This window comes from Pseudophryne corroboree, chromosome 8, assembly GCF_028390025.1.
Source record: "Pseudophryne corroboree isolate aPseCor3 chromosome 8, aPseCor3.hap2, whole genome shotgun sequence".
Taxonomy (NCBI): Eukaryota; Metazoa; Chordata; class Amphibia; order Anura; family Myobatrachidae; genus Pseudophryne; species Pseudophryne corroboree.
Window position 1 is genome coordinate 40,330,304 of NC_086451.1, and position 13,130 is coordinate 40,343,433.

The window sequence follows — 13,130 nt, forward strand, 5'->3', positions numbered from 1 at the left end:
GCAGTGCCACTCCTAGATGGGCCAGGTGTTTGTGTCGGCCACTTGGGTCGCTGAGCTTAGTCATCCAGCGACCTCGGTGCAAATTTTAGGACTAAAAATATTGTGAGGTGTTCAGAATAGACTGAAAATGAGTGGAAATTATGGTTTTTGAGGTTAATAATACTTTGGGATCAAAATGACCCCCAAATTCTATGATTTAAGCTGTTTTTTAGGGTTTTTTGAAAAAAAACACCCGAATCCAAAACACACCCGAATCCGACAAAAAAATTTCGGTGAGGTTTTGCCAAAACGCGTTCGAACCCAAAACACGGCCACGGAACCGAACCCAAAACCCGAAAAATTTCCGGTGCACATCTCTACTTATTTGGCGATGGACTGGATGTGCTAGTCTCGGCGGCTACCGCAGGTAAGTCAACATTTCTGCTCTCTGCGCCTGCACCGGCAAAAAAGACATATCACCCACACATGCAGTCCTTTTCGGGCCAATAATTACAAAAAAGCGAGAGGTTCCCCCTTCTTTGCGGGTAGGGGAAGGGGAAAGGGAAAGAAGTCCACAACAGCTTCAGGTTCCCAGGAGCAGAAGTCTACCCCTACTTCTGCCAAATCTTCAGCATGACGCTGGGGCTCCTTTACGGGAGGCCGCTCGGGTGGGGGCATGTCTCAAACTGTTCAGCCAAGGTTGGATTCTGTCTGGCCTGGATCCCTGGGTGTTGCAAATAGTATTTCAGGGATACAAGCTGGAGTTTAAAGACGTTTCCCCATGCCGATTTTTCAAATCGACCTTGCCAGCTTCTCTTCCAGAAAGGGAAGCAGTAACAGCGCAAATCCAAAAATTATGTCAGGATCAGGTCATAGTCCTGGTACCTTTGTCACAACAAGGGGAGGGGATTTATTCAAGCCTTTTTGTAGTTCCAAAGCCGGACGGCTCGGTCAGACCGATCTTAAACCTGAAAAATCTGAATCTCTACTTGAAACGATTCAAGTTCAAAATGGAATCACTGAGGGCAGTGATTTCCAGTCTGGAGGAGGGGGACTACATGGTGTCCCCCCTGCATGTTCCCATTTATCCTCCTCACCAGGCTTATCTGAGATTCGCGGTTCAGGATTGCAATTACCAATTACAGACGTTACCTTTCGGTCTCTCCACGGCGCCGAGGGTATTCACCAAGGTGATGGCGGAGATGATGGTTCTCCTGCGTCAAAAAGGAGTCAATATAATTCCTTATCTAGACAATCTCCTGATAAAGGCAAGATCCAGGGAGCAGTTGTTAAAAACACGGTTGGATCACAAATTATCCAAAGTCACAGTTGGAACAGACGTGTCACGATCCGGGTATCTGGACGCCATTACTTGCCTTTCAGATGTCTCCTGAGGCTGGCTCAGCGTTCCAGGGCCGGATCTCATCTGTGTCCACATACTGCAAATCCCTCCTGTCACGCTGAGATGCTGTCACAGCGGCGCCATGTTTGAATCCTGCATGGCGTCTTCCGTCCTCCGTGGCCTCCGCCGCCGCTCCTATGTTATAAGTGCAGGTTGTCAGTGTGGTGTTCCATGCCTCCGCTGTCATCCACGAGTCTCAGCATACATTAGCAGTCTGGCGTCTCCTGTCCTCTGCGGCCGGCGCCGCCATTACAGTTATGTTTCCACATGGATTCCCAAACCAGTTTTCCCTCCAAGTTCTAACATGGGCGCAGCCATGTTGGATTCAATCACATGCTTCAATTCCTCCAATCCACTGCCTGGAAATCTGCATAATTGCCCAGCCAATACCTGCATTGCTGCAGGTACAAGTATCCTGTGCCTGGGCCAGGAAGTTGTCAGTGCTTTGTTTGTCATACCTTGTTCCAGTCTCTCTCCTGTGGTTGTTTCTCCAGGTTCCAGCTCCTGTCTCCAGCATCCACTAAAGAGACCCGCACCTGCCTACCATCCTGCGGTGCAGCCTGACTTTGCAGTCCTCCGTGGCTGATCCAGTTTCCAGCTTCCAGCTATTGCATCTGCTTCCAGCAATATCCACTACCACCGGTCATCCTTCAACTCCTCTGTTTCCACGCTCCCTAGCATCTTACTATATCCACTCCGTGTTTCATCACCTGGCTGGTTCCACCCAGCATTCACTCAGTGACTTTATCATCTGGCTGATTCCATTCCGCATCCACTCCGTGTCTTACCACCTGGCTGGTTCTATCCAGCAAATACAACAGCGGATTCAAGTTACCAACTTCATCTGTTCCATCTACTGGCATGTTCCTCGGATATCTTCACTACTACAGCCAGGCCTGGTAAGGTTATTCCATCTAAGGACTTTAACAGCTGTTCTTAATCTACCAGTGCCCTGTGAAACCATTTCATGGTCAGAGTGCTCCAGGAATTATATTATTCATCATTGCCATTATTAACCTTGAATGCGGTCTGTTTACACGGAGTCTGTGAATAAACTTTTATTTTGACTTTTACCTGGTTGTCATGGTCACACCTTCGGGTTTCATTTAAACACTTACATGTCCAGGGGTCTGATTAAACCTCCCCGGTTTAAGTTCCTCTCAGCCCCTACAACTGAGGCTTTCTCCTGTCAGCAACTTGTGACAAGACAAGGTTGTCTTTTCTCGGGATGATTCTGGACACAGAAGTTCAGAGAGTATTTCTTCCGGTGGAAAAGGCTCTGAAAATCCAGAAGATGGTAAAACAGATGTTGAAACCATCGAGTGTGTCGATCCATCAGTGCATTCGTTGTTGTTGGGGGAAGATGGTGGCGGCCTACGAGGCCATACAGTTTGGCAGGTTCAATGCCAGGGTATTCCAGTGGGACCTGTTGGACAAGTGGTCGGGATCCCACCTACACATGCACCGGAAGATAATCCTGTCGTCAAAAGCCAGGATTTCGCTCCTGTGGAGGCTACACAGTTCTCACCTACTAGAGGGATGCAGGTTCGGGATTCAGGACTGGCTCCTGGTAATCACGGATGCAAGTCTCAGAGGCTGGGGAGCTGTCACTCAGGAAGAAAGCTTCCAGGGAAAATGGTCAAGTCAGGAAGCCTGCCTTCACATAAACGTGCTGGAATTGAGAGCCATTTACAACAGCCTTCAACAAGCGGTACATCTTCAAGATCATCCCATGCAGATTCAGTCAGACAATGTAACAGCAGTCGCGTACATAAACAGGCAGGGCGGAACGAAAAGCAGAGCAGCAATGAAAGAGGTGACGAAGATCCTCCTCAGGGCAGAAAGACATGTAAAGGCTCTGTCGCCAATTTTCATTCCGGGAGTAGACAACTGGTAAGCAGACTTCCTCAGCAGACACGATCTGCATCCAGGAGACCAAGAAGTCTTCACAGAGGTGACAAGTCTTTGGGGAGTTCCTCAAGTAGACATGATGGCATCTCGTCTCAACAAGAAGCTTCAGAAATATTGTTCCAGGTCGAGAGACCCTCAAGCAATAGCAGTGGATGCGCTGGTGGCCCAGTGGGTGTTCCGGTCGGTGTATGTCTTCCCTTCACTTCCGCTGATCCCAAAAGTGCTCAGGATCATAAGAAGAACAAGAGTTCAAGCAATCTTCATTGCCCCAGACTGGCCAAGGAGGTCTTGGTACCCAGATCTTCAGGAGTTGCTCATAGAAGATTGCCTCTTCCTCTTCACGAGGACCTGCTGCAGCAGGGGCCGTGCGTGTATCAAGACTTACCGCGGCTACGTTTGACGGCATGGCTGTTGAGCGTCGGATCCTAGCCCGAAAGGGTGTTCCCAAGGAAGTCATCCCCACCCTTATTCAGGCCAGAAAAGGAGTAACATCGAAACATTACCACCGTATTTGGAGAAAATGTGTGTCTTGGTGTGAATCCAAGAAGGCTCCTATGGAAGAGTTTGAGTTGCGACGTTTTCTCCATTTTCTGCAGGCTGGTGTGGAGCGGGCCTACGATTGGGATCAATCAAGATCCAGATTTTGGCCTTGTCAGTGTTCTTCCAAAAACAATTGGCCTCTCTTCCAGAGGTTCAGACCTTCGTGAAAGGAATTCTGCACATCCAGCCACTATTTGTGCCTCCAGTGGCACCATGGGACCTTAACGTGGTGTTGCAGTTCCTTTAATCAGATTGGTTTGAGCCTCTACAAGAGATAGAGTTGAAGTTTCTCACTTGGAAAATGGTGATGCTTTTGGCATTGGCACCTGCGCGGCGCGTGTCTGAATTGGGGGCCGTGTCTCACAAGAGCCCTTACCTGATCTTCCATGAAGATAGGGCAGAGTTGAGGACTCGTCAACATTTTCTTCCAAAGGTGGTTTCATCTTTCCACATAAACCAACCTATTGTGGTGCCAGTAGTTACTGACACGTACACTGAGTCAAAGTCTCTAGATGTGGTTAGGGCTTTGAAGATTTATGTAGCTAGAACAGCTCGTACACGAAAAACAGAGTCTTTGTTTGTCCTGTATGCTCCCAACAATATTGGGTGTCCTGCTTCCAAGCAGACTATTGCGCGTTGGATCAGAAGTACGATTCAGCATGCTCATACTACGGCTGGGATTGCCGTTACCGACGTCAGTGAAGGCCCATTCAACTAGGAAGGTGGGCTCATCCTGGGCGGCTGCCCGGGGGGTCTCGGCATTGCAACTTTGCCGAGCAGCTACTCGGTCAGGGTCAAACACATTTGCTAAATTCTACAAGTTTGACACCTTGGCCGATGAAGACCTCAAGTTCGGTCAATCGGTGCTGCAGGGTCATCCTCACTATTCCGCCCGTACTGGAGCTTTGGTATAAACCCCATGGTCATGAAGTTGACCCCAGCATCCTCTAGGACGTATGAGAAAACAGGATTTTGATACCTACCGGTAAATCCTTTTCTCCTAGTCCGTAGAGGATGCTGGGCGCCCGTCCCAGTGCGTACTTTACCTGCAGTTTTGTTATTAGCGTTACACAAGTTGTGTTATATTAGTTTCAGCATGTTGCTGTAATTGGTTCATGCCTGTTGGCGTGTGTTCTGTTGAATGCCATGTTGTGCGGCATGGTTGAGGTGTGAGCTGGTATGTATCTCACCACTAGTTTAAAGTAAATCCTTTTCTCGAAATGTCCGTCTCCCTGGGCACAGTTCCTATAACTGAGGTCTGGAGGAGGGGCATAGAGGGAGGACCCAGTTCACACCCATTGAAAAGTCTTAATAGTGCCCATAGCTCCTGCGGAACAGTCTATACCCCATGGTCATTAAGTGGACCCCAGCATTCTCTACGGACTAGGAGAAAAGGATTTACCGGTAGGTATCAAAATCCGTATTTCTGCACTATACGGCGCTTGGCGCAACATAGATGCACCACAGAGAGACCTTTGCATTTAAGCATGGCGTGGTTCAGTTATATTGGTCCTTGGTCTCCTGCCTTTTCTCCGAGTAGATTCTGTATGTACAGCTATGCACTAGTAGTGTATAGAGTGTGTATAACTTGTGCTTTGTTGCACTAGCAGTGTGAAAAATATGTAAATTGAGTAAAATATTGAGGGAAAGTTGCATTTTTCATGGTGCGCCAAATAACAATTTGATGCAATTTGAGGGTATGTGTACACATCTGTAGCTCATTATATTAAGGCTACACAAGGCTCAAAAGGAGAAGTTCTGGACTTTGAAAGAGAAGACAGACCAAATTATCAGGTAACACCATGGCTCTTCCCACATAAAAAAAATAAAATAGAATAATATTTCTGGAAATGCGCTACTGAAACATATAATTATTATATTTGATGAGAGAATCCGTTGTTTCAAAGTATTTAAATAACCATGGCTGTGATTAGAACATCTGAAATACACCAGGTTGTTCATTTTTGTCTCTTAGGTAAGAGTCTTTACCTCTCAAGCGAGACTTGTTCTAATTGGTCCAGTTGTTCCAATGGTTTCACATGCGAGGGGTTGGTGACAGGATTCATTGTTGATCTGTATGGAGGAAGTGAACATTAAATTAGCAGAACTTTTAACAAAGACACTGGCAGACAATGGATTATGGGGTCTATTTTCTAAGAAAGAGATAAAGTGGATGGAAATAAAGTACCAGCCAATCAGCTAACTGTCATTTTTCAAATACAACCTGTAAGATGGCAGTTGGGAACCGATTGGCTGGTACATTATCTCCATCGACTTTAACTTTCTTCAAGGCTTAGTATATAGACTGAACTGTACCCACCAGCGGCAGCTCACAGAGCAGTCTTAAGAGCTTTGTAGGCTCTGGTCAAAGCAACGCACAGGGGCCCCAACACACCCATTGATGGAAACCTATAAAAAAAAATCATAACATGCCTCTCCTGTGGTCCAGTACGGTCTCTCCACAGGCTTCCATACAGTGAATGACTGTCAGCAATATGATTGGTGGATAGCTCCAATTATCTACTAACAGCATACTGCAGAATTGTGTAGCCCTGGGCAGCCGCCCATTTTACCTATACATTAAGATGGTCCTTGCCCTCAAAACCAAACACCCCCCTTTCCTTCCCAATATGAAACAAAAAATTAGAATGGCCCTAGTTGGAGGCATTAACATAGAACCAATGAAGTTTGCAATTATCTTTATAACTAATAAAATATAGAAACAATCTCAGTAATGAACAAAGGATACTACTAAAATAAATAAAGCAAACACAAGATATATATTCTCAATTCAATTCAGCAGAAATAAATGAGAAATACATGAGTCACATACAATAGACAGTATTGGCAATGGAAGAATTTCTTCATACTAAAAACACATAGCTTGTAACATGTGAGTGCTAGTAAGGTTCCCTCTGAGCTTAACCTGTCGACAAAACTAGTTAAGCTGTGTGTGCCAGTTGCATACACACCCTGTTCTGTCATCAAACCCTCCACAAGACCATTACATGCCATCACACTCCTTCACATCCTCCTTGTATGTCACCATACTCCTCCACATGCCTATTATATGCTATCAGACACCTCCACATGCCCCTAGTATGCCATCACACTCCTCCACATGCCCCTTATATGGTCTTACACTCCTTCACATGTACCTATACAACATCAGACCCCTCCTACGCCATAAGACTTTTATATGTTCTCAGACTTTTTCCATGTGCCCACTTTATTCCATCAGACCTTCCAGGTGCACATTCTATGCCATGAGACCACTCCAGGTATCCATTCTGTGCCATCAGATCCCACCAAGTATCCCTTCTATTCCATCAGATCCCACCAAGTGTCCCTTCCATTCCATCAGATCCCACCAAATATCCCTTCTATTCCATTCAGATCTTACCAAGTGTCCCTTCTATGCCATTATATCCCTCCAAGTGTCCCATCTTTGCCATCAGACCACCCCATATACAATTTTCTCATACGTCCTAGAGGATGCTGGGGACTCCAAAAGGACCATGGGGTATAGACGGGATCCGCAGAAGACATCAGCACTTTAAGACTTTGAATGGGTGTGAACTGGCTCCTCCCTCTATGCCCCTCCTCCAGACTCCAGTTAGCTTCTGTGCCCAGAGAGACTGGTCACACACTGAGGAGCTCTCCTGAGTTTCTCGGAAAAGACTTTATGTTAGGTTTATTATTTTCAGGTAGCGCTGCTGGCAACAGGCTCCCTGCATCGTGGGACTGAGGGGAGAGAAGCAGACCTACTTCTGTGAGTTTCAAGGCTCTGCTTCTTAGGCTACTGGACACCATTAGCTCCAGAGGGTTCGATCACTTGGTGCGCCTAGCTGCTTGTTCGCGGAGCCACGCCGTCGTCCCCCTCACAGAGGCAGAAGAAAGAAGCCGGGTGAGTAAAAGAAGAACAGAAGACTTCAGTGACGGCAGAAGACTTCAGAGTCTCTGAGGTACCGCGCAGTGGTTGCGCTGCACGCCATTGCTCCCAGACACAAGCGGCACTACAAGGGTGCAGGTGGTGCGCACTGGGCAGCAATATACCTCATTTATATAGCCTGGCAAAGAGGTATACAGTGCACAGGCACTTTATACTGACCCCCGCCAGTATAAAAATGTGAAAAACTAGCAGGACTGCAGCGTGCCGATAAGGGGGCATGGCTTAGCCCTCACAACTCTATCCAGCGCCATTTTCTCCTCACAGAGACGCTGGCCCCGCCAAAACACTGATGAACAGCTCACAGTGAATAACCGGGGGGGTGGGGGTGGGGGGCAGTGTTTAGTGCAGTATATGTACAAAAATAAAGCAATATATATAAGGAGTGTGTGGTAAATGAGTTGGTAAACGGTTCCTGTGTTTTCCCTGTCAGATACTGGGATCTACCCATTATAGTCAGTGTTTAGTACACGTGTGTCGGCATGTGTGATTACTCTGCCACAAACGGCTATGGGAATCCCTCTGTCGGCACCGCCGACTCCTGATGGTACTCGATTCATGAGATTAACTGTCAGCATGTCTGTAGTTGTATGCTTTTCCAAAGATAAAATCTGGGAGACACAGACGTATGTGGGTGACCCTGTCGGCACCAACTGATATGACTGGGTATAAATTAACATGGTAATGTGATGCATTTCAAAAAAGCTATACCTGTGTGTGTGTATATATCTCCTATATAATAGCCCTATTCTGTGACCTTGTGATTCATTTGCTAACGCTGGGCGGAGTCACAACAGTGGGCGGAGTTATTCAAATGAGTCACAGAGATCTGGCCAAATCTACAGGAGACTAGGAGCAGAAGCAGATAGCATGGGCATTGGGCATGTCACAGACAGGGCTGCATACCTCCCAGCTTTCTGCAGGAGCTTTCTCCAGGCAGAAGGAGGGAAACACACTCGGCGAAAAGGGGGCGTGGCTTCACGGGAGGGCCCCCGTTTTCGTCAGTGAGGGGGCTTGCCCAGCGCTCTGTGAGCTGCTGGCATGCCCCCAGGGGCTGATTATGAGTCCGGGGGGCACAGGGCACTTGAGACAGGGAAGCCCTATCTCATTGCTGTGCCTGCTGTGGGTTGGGGGCGTGGCCTAATCGCGGCCCGCGCGGCCACGCCCCCTTATGCAAATTTCGCTTTTTATTTTTTTTATGGGATTTTGGCCCCTCAGCTAGGGCTAAATCCAGAGGACGTCGTCGCTCCCCCTACACACCCGCACAGGGAGAAGAAAGCAGGGAGACTGCTGCCTCCCTGCAACACCACAGACCTGCCAATATGCAGCGTGTGCTGACTGTAGCACAATGCTGCCGCTGTTGCTGGCAGGACGGGGGGAGCTTCTGAGCTGGGACAGAGCTACTCCAGCTCGGGGGCCCCCTAAAACTGTGGGGCCAACGGTACGTATCCCCTGCCCCCCCCCCCCCCCTTAATCCGGCTCTGCTGCTGGAACCCCCCCCCATAATCAGTACCCCCTGATGCCCCCTCTCCCTCTGTCTCCACTATTCACCGCTGCTCTGCTAAGCAGAACAGCGAGTACAGGAGCTTTCCAACTGCCCCCCCCCCCCCCCACCGCCGGACACTGCGACCCGCGGGTGGGACAGCGGGACAGACCCCAAAAAATGGGACTGTCCCGCGAAAATCGGGACATTTGGGAGGTATGGGGGTGTGTGAGGGGTATGTCATACAGACAGACGGGCACCGGCTCACTGTGTGCTTGACCCCCCACATCGGCATACTCAGCAGGGTCTCTCTGGTGCGGAGGAGCGTCACTTTCTGGCACACTCCACACTTCTTAGCTGCAGTTTTGTGGGGCACCTGCCGCTGTGCAGGTTCCATACTGCCTCTGTTATCTCCAGCCCCGGCAACCCCACCGCTAGCTGCAGCGCTGCCACCCGCAGTGGAGTGCGCCCAGCTCATTCACACACTTTAGCTGGCGGGTAGCGCTGCAGAAATCCGAGCTGCTTGCAGGCTCTGACCCACTCCTCCCTCCAGCCGCAGCGTCTCCTGGGAGCTAACCAGTCACTCCCAGTCTCCCCTTACCACAGTGCCCGGAAGCCGTGAGGTCCGCGCCACGTGCATGCTATGACCCCCTCCTCCCTCCAGCCACAGCATCTCCTGGGGGGCTAACCAGTCATTTCCAGTCTCACCTTACCACAGTGCCCGGCAGCTGCGCGAGGTCTGCGGTGTGTGACTGAGGAGGGGGGGAGGGATGCGGACTGGCAGAGAAAGCAGGACTCCAGCCTGAGAGAGTCAGCCATGCCAAGTCTCCAGCAGCAGCAGATCCCAACAGGTTGGAATGGAACAGCAGCAGCCAGCAGCAGTGACTCCGGTAAGACACATCTGTCTGTCACCACTGTTTTGTCCCTAATACCAATCTCTCCCGTGCCCTGTGTTCTGTCATGTCCCTGTCACCCCTGGCCTTGCCCTGCCACCCTTATTCTGGCCCTTTCACCCTTATCCTGGCCCTTTCACCCTTATCCTGGCCCTGTCACCCTTATGCTGGCCCTGTTACCCCTATCCTGGCCCTGTCACCCCTGTGCTTGCCCTGTCAACCCTATACTGGCCCCGTCACCCCTGTCCTGGTCCTGCCGCCCCTACCCTGGCCCTGTCACCCCTATCCTGTCCCTATCATTTCTGTCCTGGCCCTGTCACCCCTGTCCTGGCCCCGTCACCCCTGTCCTGGCACCGTCACCCCTGTCCTGGCACCGTCACCCCTGTCCTGGCACCATTACCCCTGTCCTGGCCCCGTCAACCCTGTACTGACCCTGTCACCCCTGTCCTGGCCCTGTTACTGCATACCCTCCAACTACCTTTTATGGCATGTACAGTACCCGCAGCGCCTCCAGACCTCTCCCCAATGCACTACACCTCCGCACCTTCCCCTCCATCACATGCGGCACTCCACCCCTCCCCCACATGCTGTGCCTCCAGACCCCCTACACCACCCGTGGCTCCCACTCCTCCACCCCTTCACCACCCACAGCACCTCCAGGCCCCTTCCACCATTCACCCCCCTTATACGTCTCCCCCCACACCTGCCCCCCTCCACCCGCAGCATCTGCAGACACCCTCCTCCATCAGCGGTCCCCCCCTCACCCACCCCTCCCCCACCAATGGCACCCCTGCACCTGCCCCTCCACCACCTGCAGCACCTCCGGACCTCCTTTCCCATCCGCCGCAACACCCGTACCTGCCCCTACCCTACCCATGGTGCCTGCGGTCCCCTACCCAACCCCCGGCACACCCATCCCACAGCACCTCCGGAACCCTTCACCCATCCACAACATCCCCACACCTGCCCCTCTCCCACCCGTGGCACCCCTGCCCCTCCCCCACCTGCAGTGCCTCCGGACCCCTCCCCCATCTGCATCCCCCACTCCTCTGCCCCTCCCCCACGCGCAGCACCTCCCGAACCTTCCCCATCCGGGCCCCACCCCCACTTCTGCCTCCCCTCCACCCGCAGCATCTACAGACACCATCCGCAGTCCCCCCCGCACCCGCTACATTCTGTACATCGTGCCCTGCAGGTGCTGTTCACGCAGTCGCAAGGGGCTGCGCCTCCTTCACCATCGCACGCCCTTTCATTGTGCAATATTTAACCACTAACAAAGGAATGCAGGTAATACTCCATATAATACAAATATTAAACCCCAGAAAGGCATGCAAGGGTTAAGGGGGCGTAGCCCCTTGCGACGGTGTGAAGAGCGCCCGTAGGGCGCGATGAAGCACCTAGTATATATATATGTGTATAAACAAGAAAAGGTAGGATGGAACCTACTGTTGGCGCAAAGTTAAGATGATAGTTGTATTTCACCGTGGGATCACTGTCCAAGAATGATGGTGAGGAAGTTCGTTAATGCTCCCAAAACGTGTTCTTCGTGGAAATAGCTTTCAATCGATGTTGCATGTAGAGAGAACACAAATAATGTACAAGGGTTCAGTGGGATTCCCCAAAAAAGTTAATTTGAATGAGGGTGACTTCTGCCCGGACTCTATGAACTATGGTGATACGGGGAAGTGTGCAGGTATCCGTAAGGGTTCACCCTGGTGTTTCAAGATAGGCGTGGCTCCTCACATGTGTGTTTACTTTCATACACTTGGAGAAAGCCTATAAAGGTTTCTTTAAAGCCTCTAAGTAAATACTCCTGGTGCCAAAAATGGGTGTGCCCCAAATATTCACACGCAGATACTTCTAGATGATGCTCACATCTATGCTTACTTCAACAGACGCCGTACTTTCATGTCTTTATCAATAGTTGAAACGCGTTGGTGGAGCATGTGAGGATTTGAGGTACAACTCCAACCAGTTCTAACAGCAGGAAAACGGTGAGATATCCCGGGTTAACATCATTTTTTCACTGTTGGATTTTGCTGAATAACATCCATGAGACTGTTTGTTGTGGTATGCAATCCAGAATTTGTTTTTATTAATTTTTATAATAAATGTATATGAAACCTCACACACCCCTTCGTGTTTGTGCTTTATACTGAGCCCAATACGAAGTCAGGGAGTGAACGAGGACGATCATCCAGCCTGCTGAAATAAAGAAACCGTTACATGAAAGTACGGCGTCTGTTGAAGTAAGCATAGATGTGAGCATCATCTAGAAGTATCTGCATGTGAATATTTGGGGCACACCCATTTTTGGCACCAGGAGTATTTACTTAGAGGCTTTAAAGAAACCTTTATAGGCTTTCTCCAAGTGTATGAAAGTAAGCACACATGTGAGGAGCCACGCCTATCTTGAAACACCAGGGTGAACCCTTACGGATACCTGCACACTTCCCCGTATCACCATAGTTCATAGAGTCCGGGCAGAAGTCACCCTCATTCAAATTAACTTTTTTGGGGAATCCCACTGAACCCTTGTACATTATTTGTGTTCTCTCTACATGCAACATCGATTGAAAGCTATTTCCACGAAGAACACGTTTTGGAAGCATTAATGAACTTCCTCACCATCATTCTTGGACAGTGATCCCACGGTGAAATACAACTATCATCTTAACTTTGCGCCAACAGTAGGTTCCATCCTACCTTTTCTTGTTTATATAGTCTTCTACAGGTGTGTGGTGACACATCAGGAAAGGACCTTACACTGGGCAGCAAAGAGAGTGCGCAGGAACATACCTTACATTTTCAATATATATGTGTATGTATGGTACTGTTGCATTGGGCTGTAGCTTGAGCACAGATGTTATAATATGTGTGGGGGCGTAATATTAAAAATATGTATATATTTCCCTCAGACCCCTCGGGGTCGCAAACTTGTTATTTTGCCCAGTTACTACTCCCTGTTGTCGA

General features: G+C 49.6%; 1 protein-coding gene across 2 annotated transcripts in view; it reads right to left on the reverse strand.

Annotated features, from left to right (window-relative positions):
• LOC134948351 (histo-blood group ABO system transferase-like) overlaps positions 1-13,130 on the reverse strand; it is a 97,068-nt gene that overhangs the window by 34,476 nt on the left and 49,462 nt on the right. For both annotated transcript variants that reach the window (XM_063936278.1, XM_063936277.1), the window contains one exon: positions 5,822-5,905. In XM_063936278.1, the coding sequence (XP_063792348.1) occupies positions 5,822-5,905 (84 nt within the window). The remainder of the gene's footprint in view (positions 1-5,821; positions 5,906-13,130) is intronic.